This window comes from Varanus komodoensis, unplaced genomic scaffold (genome assembly GCF_004798865.1).
Source record: "Varanus komodoensis strain SLA01 unplaced genomic scaffold, ASM479886v1 scaffold44_3, whole genome shotgun sequence".
In the NCBI taxonomy this organism is placed as follows: Eukaryota; Metazoa; Chordata; class Lepidosauria; order Squamata; family Varanidae; genus Varanus; species Varanus komodoensis.
Window position 1 is genome coordinate 4,744,332 of NW_025336010.1, and position 21,652 is coordinate 4,765,983.

At 44.8% G+C, this 21,652-nt stretch overlaps 1 protein-coding gene across 4 annotated transcripts in view; it reads right to left on the reverse strand.

Annotated features, from left to right (window-relative positions):
* The window catches only part of SHLD1 (shieldin complex subunit 1), a 60,127-nt gene that overhangs the window by 4,368 nt on the left and 34,107 nt on the right, over nt 1–21,652 (reverse strand). Inside the window, exon 2 of one of the 4 annotated variants that reach the window (XM_044444152.1) lies at nt 236–6,750. The exons of the other annotated variants lie outside the window; for them this stretch is intronic. Coding sequence (XP_044300087.1) covers nt 448–2,226 — 1,779 coding nt within the window. The 5' untranslated portion in view covers nt 2,227–6,750 and the 3' untranslated portion in view covers nt 236–447. Of the gene's footprint in view, nt 1–235; nt 6,751–21,652 lie in introns of those variants that run through there. 4 annotated transcript variants of the gene reach the window in all.

The window sequence follows — 21,652 nt, forward strand, 5'->3', positions numbered from 1 at the left end:
AAGGAGTCCCTACTAAAGATGATATCGGTACCATGAATGAAAAACGGTTCGGTACTGATGAAAATATCTCCATTCACCAACACCGCGTGGGGCCGGCGGGTGGGTTGTGTGACTGCACAGATGGCCACTCGAAGAACATCAGTTACAGGTAAGCAACCTGCTTTTCTTCATCGTGGCCTCTGTACATCACACATATGGGTAGATTAGCAAGCTTACCCTTATTGGAGGAGGGGAGGTGTCCTTAGCGAAGAATAGACGAGAGAACGGCTCTGCCAAAGGAGCAGTCTTGCCTGGCACAAACATCCAGCCGATAATACTTAGCGAATGTACATGGAGTTGCCCCAGTGGCAGCTCTGCAGACGTCGTCAATTGGGACTCCCAACGCGAAGGCAGAAGCAGCAGCAACAGCTCTAGTAATTGGAATTACTAGGTAATTACTAGATTGACTTACCTACTTGGAATTGTAGGTAAGTCAATCCTGAACAGCTGATAGGATAGAGTAATTGTATGAACTATCCACTTGGAGAGCCTTTGAGGGGTAACTGGAAGACCCTGATTCGGTTCAGAGTATTTGACAAAGAGCTTGTTGGAACGTCGGATAGATTCGGTCCTCGATCTGTAGAAGGCCAGGCAGCGCCGTATGTCGAGAGTGTGCAAGGATCTCTCAAGCGGATTTGTCGGAGACAGAAAGAATGCAGGTAAGACAATGTCCTGTCCCATGTGAAAGGAGGTAGTCACCTTGGGAAGAAAGGATGGATCCATTCGCAAAACAACTTTCTCCCTGTGGAAATTTAAATATGGAGGATCTAAACGCACAACACAGAGCTCACTAGCTCTTCGAGCTGACGTTACTGCTACCAGGAATGCCTTTTTCCAGGAAACAAGACGCAGATCGATTGTCACCAAGGGTTCGAAAGGAGCTCTTGTAAGCTCCTGTAAGACAACGGAAAGACTCCATGTAGGCATCACCGGTCTGACCGTTGGGTTAAGGTTATAAAGTCCCTTGAGGAATCTCTTTATAAATGGCTGAGAGAAAATGGATGGACCTCCAACTGTGCCATGGTAATATGAAATTGCTGCCATGTAAACTTTTATAGAAGACAGCTTCAGTCCAGAATGGTGAAGTTCTAATAGGAATTGAAGGATTTGATGTGTAGATGCTGAGAGTGGAAGGAACGAATGAGACTCAGCAAAGGTAGAAAATCGTCGCCACTTAGCTGCGTATGACTTTCGTGTTGACGGCTTTAACGCAGAATCAAGAATGTGTTGAATGTCTGGATGAAAATTTGTCGGAGCCGACTGAACATTCGTTGGATCTGATGACTTGGGAAAGACGACTGAATTCAAAGTGTGTAGCGACGTGTCGGATCCGGGGACAGGATCCGAATCACGTGTAGATGCCGTTGGTACCGAGTCAGTGTCAACAGTTATCGGATTCGCCAGGCTGTCAATTTCAATGACGCTAAATCTGGGTGGCAAATCATGCCTTCTCGCTGGGTAATGAGATATGGAATGAGTGGAAGATGAAGGTATTCTTCTTGAGAGATGCGAAGAAGTGTAGAAAACCATACTTGGTGTAGCCGCCAAGGGGTGATCAGCAGTCCTGTGGCCCCGTCGTGAATTATCTTCAATATCACTCTCATGAGGGGGATCGGAGGGAAAGCGTAAATGTTCAGATTGTTCCAAGGGATCATAAAGGCATCCCCTAATGATCCGTGTCCGATTCCCACTCTCAAGCAAAAAGTCTCGCATACCCTGTTCTGTCGGGTGGCAAATAAGTCTATTTCTGGGAAACCCCAGCAATGGAAAAGGTGGTCGCGTGTCAGGGGGTCTAGTTCCCATTTGTGAGATGCGGACATGTGTCTGCTCAGAAGATCGGCTTCCACACTGTCCGTACCGGCAAGATGTACTGCCACCAGAGTAACGTCTCTCGGGATGCACCATTCCCAGATTTGCATCAATAGTCTGGCCAATGTCGGTGACTTCGTCCCTCCTTGTTTGTTCAGATAAAAGACTGTTGCAATGTTGTCTGAGGTTATCTGAACTATTCGGTCCTGAAGAATGTCCTCGAACGAGTGTAGAGTCTTGAATATGGCCAGAAGTTCTAGGAAATTGATATGATTCTTGGATTCTTGTCAATTCCATACACCCTGAGTCCGCAGGTCGGAGCACACTGCTCCCCATCCCAGCAGGGATGCATAGGTACCAAGAGATATCGAAGGGCATCGGGGTCAGAAAGGCACCCCCTCATTTAGATTGGTCGGAACTGTCAACCACAGTAGAGAGTGAAGGACAGAAGATGGGATCCAAAGTAATTTCGTCAGAACGTTGCTTTGCGGCCGGAACACTTTGTTGAAAAAGAGTTGGAGAAGACAAAGACGAAGTCTGGCATGAGGGACAATGGCAACTGACACAGCCATATGGCCCAAGAGTCTGTGTATGGATCGGGCAGGAGCAGTCCTGTCTTGTACGATCAAATGGATGTGCTGAGCAAGAGCTTGCTGTCAGTCCTGTGGCAGGAATGCTCTTGCCATCATGGAGTCCAGGCGAGCTCTGATGAACGTGATAATCTGTGCAGGAACAAGAGAAGATTTCTCATTGTTAATACAAAGTCCCAGACTTTTGTAGTAGGGAACAAGTTGTCTGTATCGCAGCAATAAGTCCTTGTCTGGTTTGGGAGACTAGCAACCAATCGTCAAGATAAGGGTAAATCTGAAGTCCTCGCAGTCGTAGAAACGCACAGACGGGAGCCATACACTTTGTAAAAACCCAAGGTGCAGTAGCCAGTCTGCATGGTAGCACCGTGAATTCGTACACCTCAGACGCAACAGCAAAATGGAGGAAACGCCTATGACATGGATGGATTGAAATATGGAAATAGGCATCCCTCAAGTCCAGTGAGGCGAACCAGTCCTCTCTCCTTAGCAACGGTAAGATATTTTGAAGGGTGGTCATCCTGAATTTTTGTGGGGTGATGAACTTATTGACACCCCTTAAGTCAAGTATATGTCGAAGACCACTGTCCCACTTTGGAACTGTAAAATATCTCGAGTAGAATCCATGAAGTCCTTCCGTTTGAGCTAACTGACGAATTGCTCCTTTACGAAGAAGCTGTTGAACTTCGCCGATCAGTACTGGTGAGGCTGGGGTGAACCAAATCGGGCTCGAAGGAGGAACGATGTCGAATTCTATTCGGTATCCGTGTTGTAAGATGGATAACACCCACCAATCAGATGTGATGGACTGCCAAATGGGGAGTCGGCCTTTTAGCCGGTCCCCAAATGAGAGAGGGGTGGGTGCGTTATGGAGAAGAGGAATGGTTCACCCATCCCGTCAACATCACCTCCTGTTGACCTCAAAGCAACGACAGGTTTGTTGGTAGTGCTGTGGTGGCTGTTGACGGTGGCGCTGTGGTTGTTGTTGTCAGTATGGAGGTTGCTGCCTTTGTTGGTATGATTGACAGTGTGACGGATGGGTCCAAGACCACTTACGTCGAGCTTGTGGTTGGAGCTCCATCCGTCGAGCCGTCATCCTGGATTCGTGTATCTTCTTAAGTTTGTGGTTGGTTTTCGCATGAAAAAGACTGGATCCGTCAAAGGGCATTTCCTCTATGCGTCTTTTTGTCTCCTCCAGAAAACTGCAGTTGCATAGCCACACATGCCTCCGGAGGGAGACGACACCGACCAGGGCCCTAGAGTCTGTGTCCACGTGATGACGTGCAGTGGACAATTGCTGGACCGCGACCTGCATAGCCTCTTTAATTAAAACTTTCACGAGATTGCCTTGGTTGCCTGGGAGCATCGAGACAACATTGTTGAGGCATTGCATAATGAAATACTGGTAATGAGCCAGTGTCGCCACATAGTTCAAAATCCTCATGCCGAGCCCAGAAGCAGCGTAGACCCGGCGGGCTAGGGAGTCGATTTTTCTGCCTTCTTTATCCCGGGGCGCGGTGTGTCCCCTGGATTCCCTGCCCTGGGAGGATTCAACCATGACCGAGTTCGGTCTCAGATGATGGAGAAGGAACAGGATGTCCTCCTCCCAAACCCAGTACATGGATTCGAACCTTCTCGAAGTCGGTTGCAGATGGCTAGGCAGGTCCCACGGCTGCACCATAGCTTGCCGTAAGGTGGTGATGAGCGGTAAGACTATCGATGTTGATTGCTCCCCGCGAACGACATCGTAAAATTTGTCGGTGCTTGGGCCAGGTCATTGTATGGTGTCAATTTCCAATGACTGGACCAGCCGCGACATCAGTTCCCTGAAGGAGATGTAGGATTCATTGGGGGACCCAGGGCCCTGGGAGGTCACCACGACGTCCGGTGATGTGGAGTCCACGTCAGAGCCATCAGAAGCAGCCCCATAGTATGGGGGCGCAGAGGAAGAAGACTCCGCTGGTGACATGGACCTGCTGCTCTCCCTGGTTGGTGTCACAGCGGCATGTCTCGGGATCGAGGATGTTGGACAGTCCCGAGGAGGTGGAGGAGAGGAATAAGCCCTAGGGGCTGGATAATGTCCGATGGAGTGGTAGTCCCCCCATCCATGGTAGAAAGAAGAGTGAGGATGATACCACTCGCCGGTTCTCCTCTCAGATGATCTACTTCTGTGGCCTCCAGGAGGAGACATCCCCATCTCAACATCCAGTCCGGTTGAGGGCATAGGCGTGGGGGACCTAGCCCTGGGAGGGGAATTCCGAATTTCCCCGTCAGAGATGGACTCCCTAAGTGGAGCATGAATGGGCTCCGATGCCGGTTCCACAAGTCATCGAGGGGACCTGGCGGGGGGGTTACCCTCATAGCCTCCTGGAGCGTCGGCCCCAGTGGTGTCGGTACCGCGACAGCCGTCGGGACCTAGGCGGCCGATGAACCCGAGTCTCGGTACTTAGAGAGCTCCAGGTCCTTAGGCTTTCGAGGAGGCTTTCCCGCCTTATCCTTTTTAGGTTTCTTGTGCTCAGACGGCTTATCGGAGCCGCTGTGCTTCCGCTTCTCGCTTTTCTTCCTTGGCGTGGAAGCAGGCTGATCGCCCAGAGCAGATGCAGCTTCATCAGAAGGTCGTGAGGGCGGAGTCTTGGAGGAGGAAGCCAGCACAGTAGGCGGGGCCGGACAGGTAGCCGCAGCCGTGGCCGGAGCAGGGCGGGAGACTAGTGGATCCGATTGTAGGAGTGCACGGTCCCACAGAAGTCTCCTGAGATGGTTCTCCCAATTCTTCCTGGCCTGTTTCGAGAAGGCCAGGCAGTGCGAGCATTTGTCTGTCCTATGCCCTTCCCCCAAGCAGAGGAGGCATAGGTCATGCAGGTCCGCAGGGGACATTTTAGACCCGCATTCCACGCACTTGCGGAAGGCTACTCGTTGTGCCATCGTTAGAAAGGAAAAAGAGAAGATAGTACAGAGGGTAAGAATATATTTCTGGTTTTTGTTTTGGTTTTTTTTTGAAGAGAAAGGGTGAGAATGAAGGAATAACAAGAGAATAACCAGAGAACAACAAGAACTAACGAAAGGGATTCTGTAACTTGAAGAAGAACAAACAGACTGGTTAAATAAGCGAGGAATGGTCAAAGCGAGAACGAAAGCAGCATGAGGCACAACGAATGGCGGTCGCAAAGACTGAACAAAATGGTGAACGCTCCGCTCTATATAAGCTATAGGGGGGAGGGGGAGCGGAGCTTCCCGCTAAAAACCATTAGCTTTCAATCTTCCGGCCAAAGACACTGCGCAGGCACAGCACCCATATGTGTGATGCACAGAGGCCACGACAAAGAACATAAAGAAACTAATTCTATTATAGCACCAGCCTTCATGGACTAAATAGAACCCACTTACCGTAGTACAATCTGCTAATTTTATGGTGTCACAACTCTGTTGTTTTTATTTATGTAAGTGAAGCTTCACAGAAGGCAGCTGTTTATGGCCCTGTCTTCCTCCAATTCCAGAGTGTGTGAGATTTGCGGCTATTACATAAACCTTTTGTGCGTGCATTTTAAAGCCAAATCTTTAATAATTCATTGGAACACGCATTTCCTATCATACAAAAATCCTGTTCAAAGGGAAGATGTTGCCTACAGAAAGGTACAAACAAGCTGGAGGTTAATTCAAATTATGAAGTGGCTATTAAAGTAAAATTACAATGAGGGCATAGCTTTCCCTCACAAGTCTGGTCTGTTCTTCCAGAGAGATTTCTCCTTTTATTTGCCTGCTTTCATCTTTTCTTACATATTCATTTTACTAGTAATTGGGACTGGAAACTATTTCCCTGACCAAACAGATGGCATTGATATTGACTCTATATTTTAGAGGCATAAAAGAGAGTACCGCCTTTTATCAATACAGGCCCAAACTAAAATTGATTACGTCTCTGTATATGTTAGAGAGAGAAGAGAAAAAAAGACAGACCCTGTAATATCTAGGATGAAGTATTGTAAGTATAACAACCAAAAGGAAAGGGCAAAACTTCTGCCTTCAGTAACACAGCTGTAACTTTGCCTTGACATGTGAATTACTATGTTTCATGTTATCAAGTCATCTCCGACTTAGGAGACCTTATCAATGAATGCCTTCCAGAATGACCTGTCCTTGACAGCCCTGCTCAGCTCTTGCAAACTCGCGGCCATGGCTTCTTTTACAGAAAAGATGCATCTCAGAGTTTGTCTTCCTCTTCTGCCATTGACTTTCCATAACATTGTCTTCTCCAGTGAGTCTTGCCTTCTCATGATATACGCCAAGTACAACAGCTTCAGTTTTGTCATTTTTGCTTCTGGACATGTCAGTTAATAGAAAATGGATAAAGCACAAGTAAATAAATATATCATTTATTAATTGGACCTCATATTTCATCCTCAGAGATGATTAATCAAGATTATGATTTAAAAGTAGCCTCCTAATTTTACATGAACAAAACACAAAATAGTTAATAAAAATGAGTATTTTGTTTTTATTTCCATGTCATCATTTCTTCAAATAAAAAAATAAAAAAAACCAGAAGGTTTTTAACCATCTATTGATGAAGAAGCTAAGCACAAAAAGTAGGAATTGCTCCACTCCCATTAGCCAGATGAATGACCTTTCAGAAGATCATAATCTTGTGCTACAGATATGCATTTTAATGCAACCCTTGCCATTGATTTCTGTGTGTTTTTGAAGTAACAGCTACTACTGACACAACTGTGCAGAACAGTCAAGTCTTGCCAGGTGATGCAAGTTTTCAGATAAGTTATCCCACACCAGCAACTCTACCAGTGAAGAATCTTCTTCCACCTTACTTTGAGTCTTTCACTACCATTTATTTTCTGCTAACAAACTCCTTTATAATTGCTCTCAGACCATCACCTGCAGGCCTCCTGTGCACCTCGATAACAACACGCACAGCCCACAGCTCCTGTATCTAAATAGCCCGCTTCCCTTGAGTGGGAAAGTAGTATCAAGGTCACTTTCTCAAGATTTGTGGTTAGGAAGATGACAGGACAACAAATGCGATTTGCACAGGCTTCTGTACGTGTTTGGCACGGCATCTTCTTCACATGGTTGCTTCAGTATGAGATACCCATGGCCAAAAGTGAACAGTCAGAGTAACTAGATGATGAGACTGCATCTAATGACTTGAGTCCAGCTTTTTGTGTGTTGGCAGGAGCATCTCTTGCTTGGAATTACATTCAGAATGCGTCCACAGCAAGAAAGCGGGGGACAAATATGATCCTCCCTAATTCCTGTCTCCCTCTTCAGCTCCTAGCACCTTCCCCACCACCTGCAAAGTATTCTGGGCAATGTACATGCTTCCCCTCCCACTTCCATCCTCAAAACAATCCTGTGTGATAGGCTAGCAACTGGCCCAGGGCTACATGAGTGGAGAGCTGAATCTGCCCTGAATGTGCTTGGTCTAAGTCAAATGTTCTGGTCATTAGACCACACTCACATACATTTACCTCCCCACTAATGTCACAGAAACATGAACAACTTTTAATGCCATGAGTGTAGCTGCAGGCATCCTTTTGTGCTGACTGCCAGAGTGACATATTATTAATTAGCGCATGTGCTGGTCAGTTGAGATTAAAACCATTTCATGGTCCCCTGTGGGTGGTCATTTTGGGGAGTGACCATAGTTTAGTGGTAGCGCACATGCTTTGCATGCAACAGGGTGAGGGTGAGGAATTTATGCTTGACTCCCCTGTCATGGTCAGATCACTTTCTGGTGAGGTTTGTGCTTGAGAGAGACCTCTCCCTCTGTAAGGGTGCGGACCCGATTGTGTGGGTCTGCCCCCGGAGCCGGATGGATCCGGAAGGATTCCTGAAGGCCCTGGGGGAGTTTCCGGCTGACAAGTCGGGTGCTCCTGTCGAGGCTCTGGTCGAACTGTGGAACGGGGAGATGACCAGGGCTGTAGACACGATCGCTCCTAAGCGCCCTCTCCCACCGGGCAGAGCCCGCTCTTCCCCTTGGTATACTCCTGAACTGAGGGCGATGAAGCAGGTTGGGAGACGGCTAGAGCGTAGGTGGAGGAAATCACGAGATGAATCTGACCGAAGACACTTGAGAGCCCACTATCGGGCCTATGCTGTGGCGGTGAGGGTGGCGAAAAAGAGATTTTTTTTCCGCTTCCATTGCCTCCTCACAATGCCGTCCAGCGGAGCTTTTTCAAGTGGTGCATGGCCTGGTTTCTCCAGGTCCGAAAGAAGACCTGGTTACACCCTCGAAGGCCCGCTGTGATGACTTTGCCAGGCATTTTAGGGAGAAAATCGCTCAGATTCGTCACGAGCTGGATTCCACAATTGATTCAGAGGTTTTTAGGGAGACACCAATGCTGCCGTCTGGTCCAGAATTACTGGATGAATTTCAGTTATTGCGGCCCGATGATGTGGACAAGGTGCTTGGACAAGTACGGCCCACCACTTGCCTATTGGACCCTTGCCCATCTTGGTTAATAAATAATTCCAAGCACAGGATTGGGATCTGAATCTTGGAAGTGGTTAACGCTTCTCTGAGGGAGGGTCGGGTGCCTGCCCCTTTGAAGGAGGCGGTAGTCCGACCGGTCCTGAAGAAGGCGTCACTGGATCCAGAGATGGCCATTAATTATAGACCAGTGCCCAACATCCCGTTTCTGGGCAAAGTGTTAGAGCGGGTGGTGGCGGGACAACTCCAAGCACTCTTGGATGAAACTGATTATCTGGACCCATTTCAGTCCGGCTTCAGACCCGGGTACGGTACTGAATCTGCCTTGGTCGCCCTGTACGATGACCTGTGCAGGGAGAAGGACAGGGGGAGTGCGTCCCTGTTAGTTCTCCTGGACCTCTCAGTGGCTTTCGATACCATCGACCATGGTATCCTTCTGGATAGGCTGGTGGGATTGGGGGTCGGAGGCACTGCTTTGCAGTGGTTCCACTCCTATCTCAACGGCCGGTTCCAGAAGGTGGTGCTGGGGGACTATGGCTCTGTGCCATGGCAGCTATGCCATGGAGTACCGCAGGGGTCCATTTTGTCCCCTTTGCTGTTCAACATCTACATGAAACCGCTGGGAGAGGTCATCAGGAGGTGTGGGCTGCGGAACCATCAGTATGCTGATGATACCCAGCTCTACCTCTCGTTCTCCACCAATCCAAGTGAGGCAGTGGCTGTACTGAACCGGTGCCTGGCCGAGGTAATGGGCTGGATGAGGGCCAATAAACTGAAGCTCAATCCAGACAAGACGGAGGTCCTGTTGGTTGGCGGATCGGGCTTCGGAGAGGGTGAATTGAACCTTGTCCTGAACGGGGTTGCACTCCCTCTTAGGGACAAGGTCCGCAGCCTGGGAGTGCTCCTCGACCCGGAGCTTTCACTGGAAGCTCAGGTAACAGCAGTGGCGAGGAGCGCTTTCCTCCAGCTTCGGCTGATTCATCAGCTGCGCCCCTACCTGGAGTACGACTGCCTCGCGACAGTGACACATGCGCTGGTGACTTCCCGTCTTGACTTCTGTAACGCGCTCTACGTGGGGCTACCCTTGAAGACGGTCCGGATACTTCAGTTGGTTCAAAATAGAGCTGCCAGGCTGCTGACGGGGACTGGGCGTTATGGTCACATGACTCCAGTTCTCCGTCAGCTTCACTGGCTTCCCATTGAAGTCCGGGCCCAATTCAAGGTGTTGGTGATGACCTATAAAGCCCTAAACGACTTGGGTCCTGGTTACCTGAAGGAGCGCTTACGTCCATATATGCCCGGCCACCCCCTGAGATCAGCGGGAGAGGCCCTTCTCCGGGAACCCTCCATGAAAGAAATTAGGAGGGGGGTTACTCGGAGGAGGGCTTTCTCAGTGGTGGCGCCTCAGTTATGGAACGTGCTCCCCAGAGAGGTCCGCCTGGCGCCGTCGTTATTTGTTTTTCGGCGCCAGGCGAAGACCTTTTTATTTAAGCGGCATTTTAACTGTTAGTATTACTAGATTTTATCTGGCCAGGGCGGCTTATTTTATATTGTATTTTTGTATTTTTAATTTAATGTTTATATTTATTGTAATTTATATTATAATTACTTTTAATTTATTGTTGTAAGCCGCCCCGAGGCTTCGGCGAATGGGGCGGCATAAACATGTTTTAATAAATAAATAAACAAACAAACAAACAAACAGGTCCGAGACTCAGTCCCCAGTACCTTCAGAAAGAACTGGAAAAGACCTTTACCTAAAACCTGGAAAGCCACTCTCAGTTAGTATAACCTAGAAGCTAGAAGGACCAGTGCTCTGTTTCAAGATGAGGCAGCTTCCTACATCCCTGTCTGTTCTGTGTGGCATAGTTGATCAACTTCATGTAAGCAACTTGCTACAGGACTGAATGATGTTCACAAATACAAGTAAGCTTCAAGAGACCAGTTTTCCATTGAGTTTTATCAATTAGTCAGCATCTCTTTTTTCCTTCCTTTGGGATTATTATTAAGGAAAGTGAAAAAATGAAAGGCAGGAGATAGCTAAGAAAAAAGAGAGTAGGTTTTTCATTTACAGTTTGCATGTTATGGTTTTAATACAATGTATACAATTAAAACAACTTGGGGTATTTTTGCAGTTTAAAAATAAAGCAAACAAATAATGTAAACATATAGCAAAAAATTCATGTGGATGTCCCATGTTACAAGCTCAGGCAACAGGTGGCTCTTGGCTCTGGCAAGACTCTGGGCCAGAATTTAATTCCTAGAATGGGGACAGGATGTTTTAAATTACCAACTCCCAGCACACCAGCCAGCATAGCCAATTGCCTGGAATAATGGAAGTTGTTGTCTGAAACTTTTGGAGATAGCCTACCCCTGCAAGAAGAAACAAGTGACTGCAAGAAAAGGCACTGGCCCTTTAAACTGGCCAGAAGCAGAAGCAGGGAATTTCTGGATTGACCCTTTTGGCCAGCTCCTTAAATTCTGCTCTGGGTCAACTGTGAGGTCACAGTTGCCTACAAGGCAGCTGGGGATTATTGCTGTTGGTCAGTCTAGCAATGCAGCAGTCAATGATGAAAGGTATCAGTGATAAACAGGAACAGCAGCAGACAAATGTTCCCTCACTCTTTTTCTTCCACCTCTTTGAAGAGAAGGAACAAAGGTTTAATGGGGATGCTTAAAAAGAAAAGATCTGAATCTTTGCCATTTTCCTATTCTGAAATGTCATGAACCTTGGAAAATGACCAGCTTGAACTGAACATCACCGCAGCAAGATAACATTAAGAGAGACACACTTTAAAGCTAATTATTGGCTTTTTACTGCTTGAACTTCCAGCTTCAGGATTGACAGGTGAGGACTGCAACCAGCAAAACTTGACTTTTACAGACTGGCCTTTTGTGACTTCACAAATATGTGCCTGGGGCTGTGGTTTCCTAGGAAATGCTCTCCCAAACCTGGCTTATAAAAGTATCCAGCTCTTACCTGCTTTGCATTTCTTAAAATTCATTTTTGGAAAATGAGTTTGGGATGCCTTGTGTTTGAATGGACATCTCAAGACTCAATTCAGGACAAGGCAAGTTCCAAGTACAACAACCATGAGCCTATATACCTGGAGTTCCTTCTAGGCACATGAGAGAAGCCTCCCACAACCTAGCCATCATGGCTGTTGGTGGGAATTGTAGTCCAAACTATCTGGAAGGTAGTAAGTTGGGAAAGGCTGCCTTAAACCAACAGAGACAGCAAAGGAGAACTTTGGTTTAAAGGGATCAGAAAGAAAGGATGGACGGATGGATAGACGGACAGACTGCATCCAGTTGCTGCACTGGACATTTTTAAAAGAAGAGATGGTCACACTATTTTAGAGAAACCCTGAACATTTCAGGTTCCATTGCAAATGATTGTATTTTTCAGCCTAGAAAGTGCGCCTTGAGATGTAAAACTTAACAGTATTTTTCAGGTGAAAACCTGTGACTGACAAGCGAAATAGATTGCTCTGACAACCATGGATTACTCAAGGCCATCGAATTATAACTTCATCACGGCAGGAACAAGGACTTGGGCTGAACAACAGGGAGACGCAAACACCTCTCTTGGCCAGACAGGCAGAAGGTGTCAGGTGCCAACTGTAAAGAAATAACTTCAGATCGCAACTACAAATAAATATTTTAGAATCTTACCAGCTTATTACATCAGGTTAGGCCATTTGAACACAGAATATAGACTAGACTGTTTCCAATATTAGCAAAGATAGTTTATGTAGGGATGAAAACTAAGTCAATATACTTTGCAAAGTTTATTCATGAAGGTAGGATGGAAACTGTTCTTGGGTTACCAGCAAAAGAAGATTTAAAACATTCTTCCTGAATGTATACTTTTCAAGGTACAATTTCAGAATTTATCAAAACCAACCCAATCAAAACAAAGACCCAATATAACTACATGATACATTTACTGCACTTGATATATTAAAACTGAGAATACAAAACACACACACACACACACACACACACACACACACACACACAATTTATAGATATAGTTTGGGATAAAAAAAGGGTTTGTTTTGTTCAGCATGTGGAGGACTGAAGGAAGTCTGGCCATCACCAAGAGAAAAAGGAGGATATCAGGAGTTTTCTATTGTCCATTCTGTCTTATCTATGGATGAAATTGCACATACTCCTCATTTTTATTTGCATACTTTTAAATATTGAGTCAACTAAATGTATTCTGTATGTATAATGGGTCTTTGTTTTGGTTTGATTACATTTAAGAGAGATTGTTTCAAGTTCTTGGTTAGGGAAAATTCCTCACAGATTTCCTTACAAGTTGCACTCTCCTATGGAAAGGTTCTTTCATTAAACAAGGAAAACAGATTTCATTATAAAGTATCCATATTTGCAATGCAAAAGTAATTAGGTCTGAAAAAGATTATACTTTCAATTTTCAGACGTATAAAACAAAAACTTGAAGAGATTATGCTATTAAGGAATCTATATTTTCATAGAGATTGTGGGGGACAATTACTGAATATATCAGCATTTAGAAAAGGATGTTCAATTAATACATCATATCCTAAACATTGCAAAAGAATATTATTTTTGATTCAGAAAGTGTAATAGCAAGCTCTGGATGTTCCTTGTCAAAGAAACTCCTACTCTGCTTTCCTCCATTACCTGGTTTTTCAGGCCATAAAATAAAGAGATAAGAGACTTCAGTTAAAAGTCTCATTAATGGCTTCTCAGCAAGGAAAAGGAGGGGAGAATCAGCTGAGTTCACTGCGCCTTCAATCCCCTGCCCTTTAAAATGACTAACAGCCTTAATGGAGAGATTAATTTCTTCTCACAGGCGGAAGATAAAAACGCAAAGCCCGACTGTGGGTGGCCTCATGAAGACAAGGAAAGGCAATTGCTCAGTAGGGATGCCAGTGAAGCAGACCGGGGTCTCACTGGCAAAACAGGGATTGGACCTACCAGAGATGAGATTACAGAGTAAGATCAAGCCACGTGGTGGCATGGTAAAGATTGGAGTGTGGGATTGCACACATGCAGTCCTGGGGGGAAAGTGCTCTCTGATATGAAGCTGCAAAATTAAATGAAAGGCTGTCCAGTCAAGTCCCGATCTCTGTCCTAATGACAGCACTGTGCACCTTTGGCCTTAGGCCCTGCTTTGGGCCACGCCATATCATCACTGATCTGGCAGCACGACTATAACTAAATGTAAATCCTTCTATTTATGGATGACCATGCTGTACGACCTGATGATGGCATGGTGGCATAGATCTGATGCAGAAATGTAGATGGGATAAAGGGATATTGGGACAATCTGAGCTACAGGCTCCTCCAGGCCATGTGTTTAGCAAACACTTTCTCAGTTACTAGTGTACTAGTTGCATCCTGACTAGATGATTACTGTGTGCTCTAGATCTGCATTGAAAGATCATTCATAAATGCAGATAGTGAAAAATGCAGCTCCCTGGGATGGTGGTAGAAGCAAAATTGTTAGAACATTAACCAATGCTACAGTGGTCACTGACTCGCCTTTGGACTCACTTTAAAGTGTTGATATTGACTGTTTAGGCTTGGAATCATATTATCTAATGGAAAGTTTATGCCCACATGAACCTGTAAGTCTTAAGATCAATATCGGCAACCTTACAAATTACATGTGTGCACACACAAAGAATGACAGAGAAGTAGGAAGCAGACTTCTACTGAGTCACACTATTGGTCCATCTGAGGTCAGTACAGTTGACAAAGACCAACAGTGATTCTCCAAGGTTTCAGGCAGGTGTTTTTCCAGCCCTACCTGGAGATGTTGAGGATGAACCTGGAACTTCTACATGTGAAGCAGGTGCTCCACCATTGAGCTAGGCCTTCTCTTAATGGCACTGACTCTCCAGTCAATCAGACTGGCAAGTACAAAGGACAAGGCTTGTCTGGTAGAAGCACCCCAACTGTGTTACTTTCTTGGCAGGGAAATCTAAGAAACTACCACTTTCACCTGGTTTCATTATTGGGTGAAAAACCCATGTTATTCCCTCAGGCCTGTTATGATTGTTTGATTCTTGGTGCTGGCTCTTAAATTAGATTTCTATCTATACAGTGGTACCTGGTACCTTGGCTCACGAATGCCTAAGTTCACGAGCAAATCGGGTCACGAACAAAAATTTCAGAAAAATTTTGTTTCAGGTCACAAACTCTGCATTGGGTGACGACCACGATCACAGCCATGTTCCCGTACGAGTACGATCGTGATGGTAGCCATCTTCCCCACTCGTGGTCGCAGACAGACCTGAGGTCACTTGCTGTGAAGCTTATTGAATAATGGCTCCAAAGAAAGTGCAGAGGAAGCATGGTGGTAAAAAGAACCTGCAGTGCGGTAATGAAGGTGACAAGGAAGTGCAGATTTTTCACCAAAATTGACCCTGCAGCTAAGAGACAAAGAGAGGAAACCCCTGAAAGAGATCTCCCCCATGTCCTTAAGGAGGGGGACTCTCCCTTGAAACAATAACCTCCCCGCAATCTAGGTTAGGGTTCTCTACTGTACTTTGTTACTTCATTGTTCTTTGTTATTTCGTTTCAAATTTTTGTGATTAAAAAAAATATTTACAGAATGGCTTAACCTTATTTACATTGAACCTTAAGGGGAAATTTGACTAGGCTCACGACCAATTCAGGTTGTGACCAGAGTCATGGAACGGATTAAGTTCATGAGCCGAGGTACCACTGTATATTGCTCATTTGTATGCACACATATTTTTTGTACACTTTAAATTTATTTCATGGATTTGCTTCCACTCTTTGTGAGTTGTCATGAGAAAAACATTTTAAAAAGTGAGATTCTAGAACAAATCTAAATAAAGTTGATTTAGAGATAACATTTTGAGACCTTGGATGCTTTCTAGTACACAAGTACCCTACCTGAAAGAAAGTCCAACTGAATGTATTGGAACTTACTTTTGAGTAGACATGCCTACTATTGCACTGTTAGCACTTTCTCACTGTTTTCTAAATGAAGCCTATTTGAAGGTTACATACTGTTGGAACTAACCCCACTCTTCCTACAAAAGAACTTTCAAGGATGAGAATCCACAGCTGAAATGCCAAGGCCAATGCACCCAGAGGTAAGCCAGTCAATCACTGAGAGCCAGATGGTCTCATAATCTCAAATCAGATTACTGCAACGTGCAATTTCGGGGCTGCCCCTGAAGACTGTTCAGAAGCTGCAGCTCATGCAAAAGGCAAGAGCCAGCTGAATAACAGGGACAAGTAGATCTGAACACATAAGACCAATTCTAGCCTGCTTGCATTCGCTGTCTATAGTCTTCCAAGCTCAAGGTGTTGGCTTAACCTGTAAAGCCTTACATGTCTTAAGACTACAATACTTGACTGACCATATCTCCTAAAGGCAAGCTACCTAGACACTGTGGTTAACATCTGAAGCCCTGCTCTGAGAGCTAACTAACCCCAAGGGGGGCTCAAGGGATGGCAAATAAGGAGAGGGCATTTGCAGTAGCAGCCCTAGCGATCACCCCACAGCTGCCTACCTGGTACCAACTTTGTTATCCATTCCATGCCAATTATTTAAACACTTCTAAGGATATTTAATTGTATAAGGAAATATTCGTGCTAGGTCTACTCCTCATTATATATTGGTTTAACTGTTAATTGCTTTTTGTAGTTTATAATGTTTTATTGTTTTATGAACAGTTGTAAACCTCCCAGAAATGAAATGAAATGAATAACTATCCTCCTCCTCCTCGATTTTACTCTGTAATCTTAAAACACACATATTTAGTTACCTCTGTGTGCAAATAAAACTCTAATGAGGGATGAACCTTTCAAACTATTTCAGAATTTTACCGTGTTGTTAACTTCCTTCCTTGACTCTCAAAATGCTAACAAGTCCCTGGATAGCTTTTTGTGTGTTTACTGAACTGAAGAAAATGTATGTATCTTTTCTTTATTTCTGATCACAGTGTGAAGGAACACACAAAATAATTGGAATGTAGATGCCAGTCAGTGCATCTTAGTTTCACTCCTCCTCAAAGAATGTGTTACATGAAAAAACTAAAGGCTCAGCATTAATGTCTGAAAAGTGAACAAGAAAGCAAGCAAGCAAGAGGGCCCATTTTTAAAAACTAGGTATAATATAAAACAACCAAATAACAGTGGAGGTTTCTATTTTCTGAGACTCTTTTCTGGTTTATGATTTAAACATGCATCTGGCTAACATATTTTACTCCAAGGAGGCACTGAAGCAAGTTAAGGGTAGAAAATTATTGGAGGTATGTGGGACAGATTTTACAGATTACTACAGAGCTGAAGAAATTTTTCCCAGTTACCCTTTTCTCCAACATCTGAGATACCACAAAGCATATGGGGAAGGTTAAGTTCAATCTGGACCTTATCCGTATTGTGCACTGCCTTTGTATTTACCTCCAGGCCACCAGAGAGGTTCCTGGAGCAAGCAATTGCATGGGCCAGCTGCCTTGCGCCTTCCAGCAACACTGCTGAGACTGAGGGAAGAAATGACAACAGCTTCTGCTAGAGATCTGTTGCACCCAGCTGCTTAGCTGGGTCATAAGCTGCTACACTGTGAACTGAATGCTCCAGCTTTGTTGCATTAAAATGAGGGTTGCGGAAACTTCTTCCGGTAGCAGCAGCTCTGCTGGATGAAGCAAGCAGCTGGATCATGCAACCACCAAACCCAGGGATGCCTGAGGCTTCAGAGGCTGGGCAGAGAATGGCAACACTGCAGCATCCTGCTGTACCGGGAGGTTATATTTCTGGCACCTAACTTAAAAAGAAGAGCAAACCAAAGGGCACCCAACCAAGATTACAAATGGAACAGTAGTTACCCTGAATATAATACATACACTCTACTGTATACCTAAGCCCTCTGGATAAAAGAGAAGACGTGCATTTTGTCATTTTTAGTTTAATGCAAATACATCAAAGAGTTCCAAAAAGGATCAAGACTTCTGTAAAAATCAAGATTCCTGATTACAAGCAAATTATATGTCAGTGCAGGCTGTATGCCCTTAGCTTAGAGTTAGCCATGTGGTATCTACAAGAGGCTTTGGAGTACAATATTCAGGCATATGTTCCTGACAAAAACACCCCATTCCCAAATAGTGAATGGAGGGGCCTTTTATACTTTCCCAAGCAGCTAGAATCTCAGGGAAACATAGAAAATGTGCATCAATCTGAGAACTGTCAGGGCAAAAGAGAGAGAGAGAGAGAGAAATGAGAATCTCACTATCAACAGGCTGTACATCTTGCCACAGCTTTTTCTCAAGAAAATACTGCTCACACCTTTGCTTTCCTTTGACAGCTCATCTTTTGACAGCTATTTGAGAACAAAGTGGGGGGAGGGAAGCCCCTTTTGGAGCCTCTGCAAGTCAATGTCTAGGGTTGGTGGCTGTTGCACTTTAAGAACCCCACAACCCCTGCACATTGTCCAAGCAAGACTTCCAATGTAAGCAAATAGAGTTATGCAGCCTGCACTTGTGGAAGTCCAGAAACAAAACTAAACACATAATGAAGACATATGAGTAAAATATACTAGTCCATTTGGAATGCAATTAAATGGAGTGGGTGGCCAAATAGGGACAACCTCTCCAATTTCCTGGTCAGACACTTTGGAAGGGCTGTCACTAGCAGTAGTACAAGACCAGATTGCCAAGAGTGGCAAGAGGGTTTTTTGGGGAGTGGGCTGCTCTTGCCAGACACCTTGCTCTTGGCTTCACATCAGCCATGATGGGATCTGCCAGCCTGGTTTGTCTGAAATGCCAAATCAATGTGGGTAGAAGAAACCCTACAACAGCCCATGGGTTCTCAAGACGACTTGCTTAAAAAAAAGTTATCCTGGATGAAGCAGTCTCTATTTGGACAACATGACAACCCACCATGGCTAGTTAACTATGAAGGCTTGTCACAGCCTCTGAACCAGGTCATTAAATCATACTGAAAAAAATCCCAAAACAGAATTGTGTCGGAGTGGGAAGGAAAAAGAAACAAATATACATGAGCAGCCTGAATAAGTAAATGTTGATATGCCTTTGCATCCCAAGATAAGCTTTGGGCTACTCCATATCATGCAACTTCTTGACCAACTGAGAATAGTTATTCATTTATTAGCTTTCTATACCACCTAAATGCTGGTTCGAATCTGCACAACATGCCGGCCACATGACCACGGAGACTGTCTGCAGACAAATGCTGGCTCCCTCAGCTAGGAAACGGAGATGAGCACCACCCCCTGGAGTCAGGCATGACTGGACTTTAATGGCATGGGAAAACCTTTACCTTTACCTTTTACCACCTAAAAGTTGACACTTTCTAGGTGGTTCACAAAACAAGATGTAAAACCACAAATGTCAGCAGCATGATAAGTCAGAATAAAAACATTATCAAAGTAAAATGGAATAAAAGCAGGGGCAATGCAATCCTATGAACACTACACAGCATCTATGCAGCCATAAGATTATTTGGAGCTCCAGCTCTGACCTCAGAAAGTGGCACCAACATTGAAACTGGGACTCTGAACCCAGAGCGCCCTGCTCTTCCCTTGCAGCCAGCATGGAGAGACTCATGCCAGCTGCTCTCCAGAGGTCACAAAGGCAACTTTAGAAAAGGGTCAATCCAGGAGACAGGGAGCAGAGGGAGCCAGAGCTACTACAATATGGGGTATCCTAGTGGTGCTTCAGCCTCTTTCCCTCCCAACCCAAAGCACTGCAGTTAGACATCGTTTGTTTCAAACATTTTCACAGATTAATAATTTCCATGGAAAAGAGTTAAAAGAAACATATGTGCACTTTGCTTGGTTGAAAATATAAATGCAGTTAAAATGCTTGGAAAGAATGCTTCCCGAATCATTAATCTAAAGGCTCCAACATGTTTAAATGAAACCACAGGACTTAAGTCTTCTTATTTTCAACACTCAGTGCTTTTCATCTTTTAAGAAGATGAGGGGGGAGAGGAACTAGGTAACCCTCAGTCTTGGTCTTTTTCATGCAGTTTTGTTCAGGTTCATTATCTGATAAAGCTGCAATAGTTCAGTCCAGGAAACCAGGTAGCTGGTTCAAGACTTCCAGTTCTAAAGTGCAATGCCCAAGCTTTAATCCATAACTACACGTAACCTTTTATTTATTTATTTATTTTAAAATTTCTATGCCGCCCCATTCGCCGAAGCCTCGGGGCGGCTTACAACATCAGTTAAAATATAAATGGAACCTTCTCTGTTCCATTGCAGTGGTGAGAACAATGCTGAACATTTCCCTCTGGAAAGCATTTGCCCAAACACGTGAGGGCTAAAACTGAGTAGAGCAACGAAGGCCCCAGCCCTACATCTCTGTGTGCACCAATCCTGCAGCCCTCCATTCAGGCCTTACCATGTCTATTCTGTGTTTCCTTCCAAATTAATAGAAGCCTCCCTGAGATTATATATATCTTGATAAGGCAGGCAAGGACTGTCTTTGGCCCTTTCAGATTTCACCAATTCAATGTGGGGTGCAGCTGGCATGCCTGGAGATATAGGAAGAAGTAGCAATACACATGGACCCATTGCTGTACTTACTTTATGCCCTCACATGTGCTGGACAACAACTAGCATGCCCCATCCATCTGGGGCCCCTGGATGGAGCATGCTGGGAGTCACACTCCAATGAATCTGGAAGGCACCATATTGGGGGAAGGCTGGCCTATTTGAAAACAGAATTGCTAGGAAAACAACTTCATATTGGTCCAAAAGGCACCAATTAGTAACAGAACAAGTTTCTTTTGCAGGATAATATTCATCACAGCTGATTACAATTTATCTCCTACAGTTTATAAGCAGTCCATTTGCAAGCTGGTAGAAGATAAACAGCTGCCTCCATGAAATGAGTTATTTACCTCCTCCCCAACTTATTAGCAACCTATTCAGCACTAAAGTAGAAAAGCTTTAGTTTCCATATTAAACACAAAGAGGGAGAGGTGATGTGGTTTAGTGGTTAGACTGTTGGACTGGGGCTCAGGAGATCTGGGTTCTCATTCCCACTTCACTTCTTTGAGTGAACTTGGGCCATTGACTTGCCCTAACCCTCCTCACAGGGTTGCTGTGTGGATAAAATGGAGGAAGAAAAGGATCACATGCCAGATTGGGTTCCTTGTAGAAGGAAAAAGATAAGATATAAACACAATAGGAAAGAACATCTTAAAGGGCTTCCCTCCACTTTTGAAAGCTATCATCAGCACTAGAGAAAGCCTGCTCCATGGCACAAACAGGCACTGGATAACTACTACCATCACTATTCATGACCAGAGAGCCAAGGAATCCATATAATTCTGCACTGAACTAAAGAATTTCTAATTTTGGAGACCAGCCAGGTGTATCAGTCACAAGCCAATCCCAGAGTTGTGGAAACCTGAGTTATAATTGGAGATGGATTTGGTGGATGAATCCACCAAAAAATAGGGAAATGGAAGACAACTATTTACCTAGTGTTGCACATGTATGAATGCAAATTTTGAAATAATTACTATAATTTAGATAGAAATGCAACCTAGTATTGTGAATAAGACTGTGGCCAAGTGAACTGAGCACCTTGCTGAGTCTACTGTCCAGGTGCTAACTATGGACAGGCAAACTTCGAGGCCACTGTTTGCTCTTCTTTCTTATTGTAATCTTTAAGCTAGATTTGGACTGGACACCTCTTCAAATAGGGGCATCTTTAAATAAAGAACTGTCTTCAGCCACCTCTCCAAAACAGCACTGTTCAGTACAAAGTGGAAT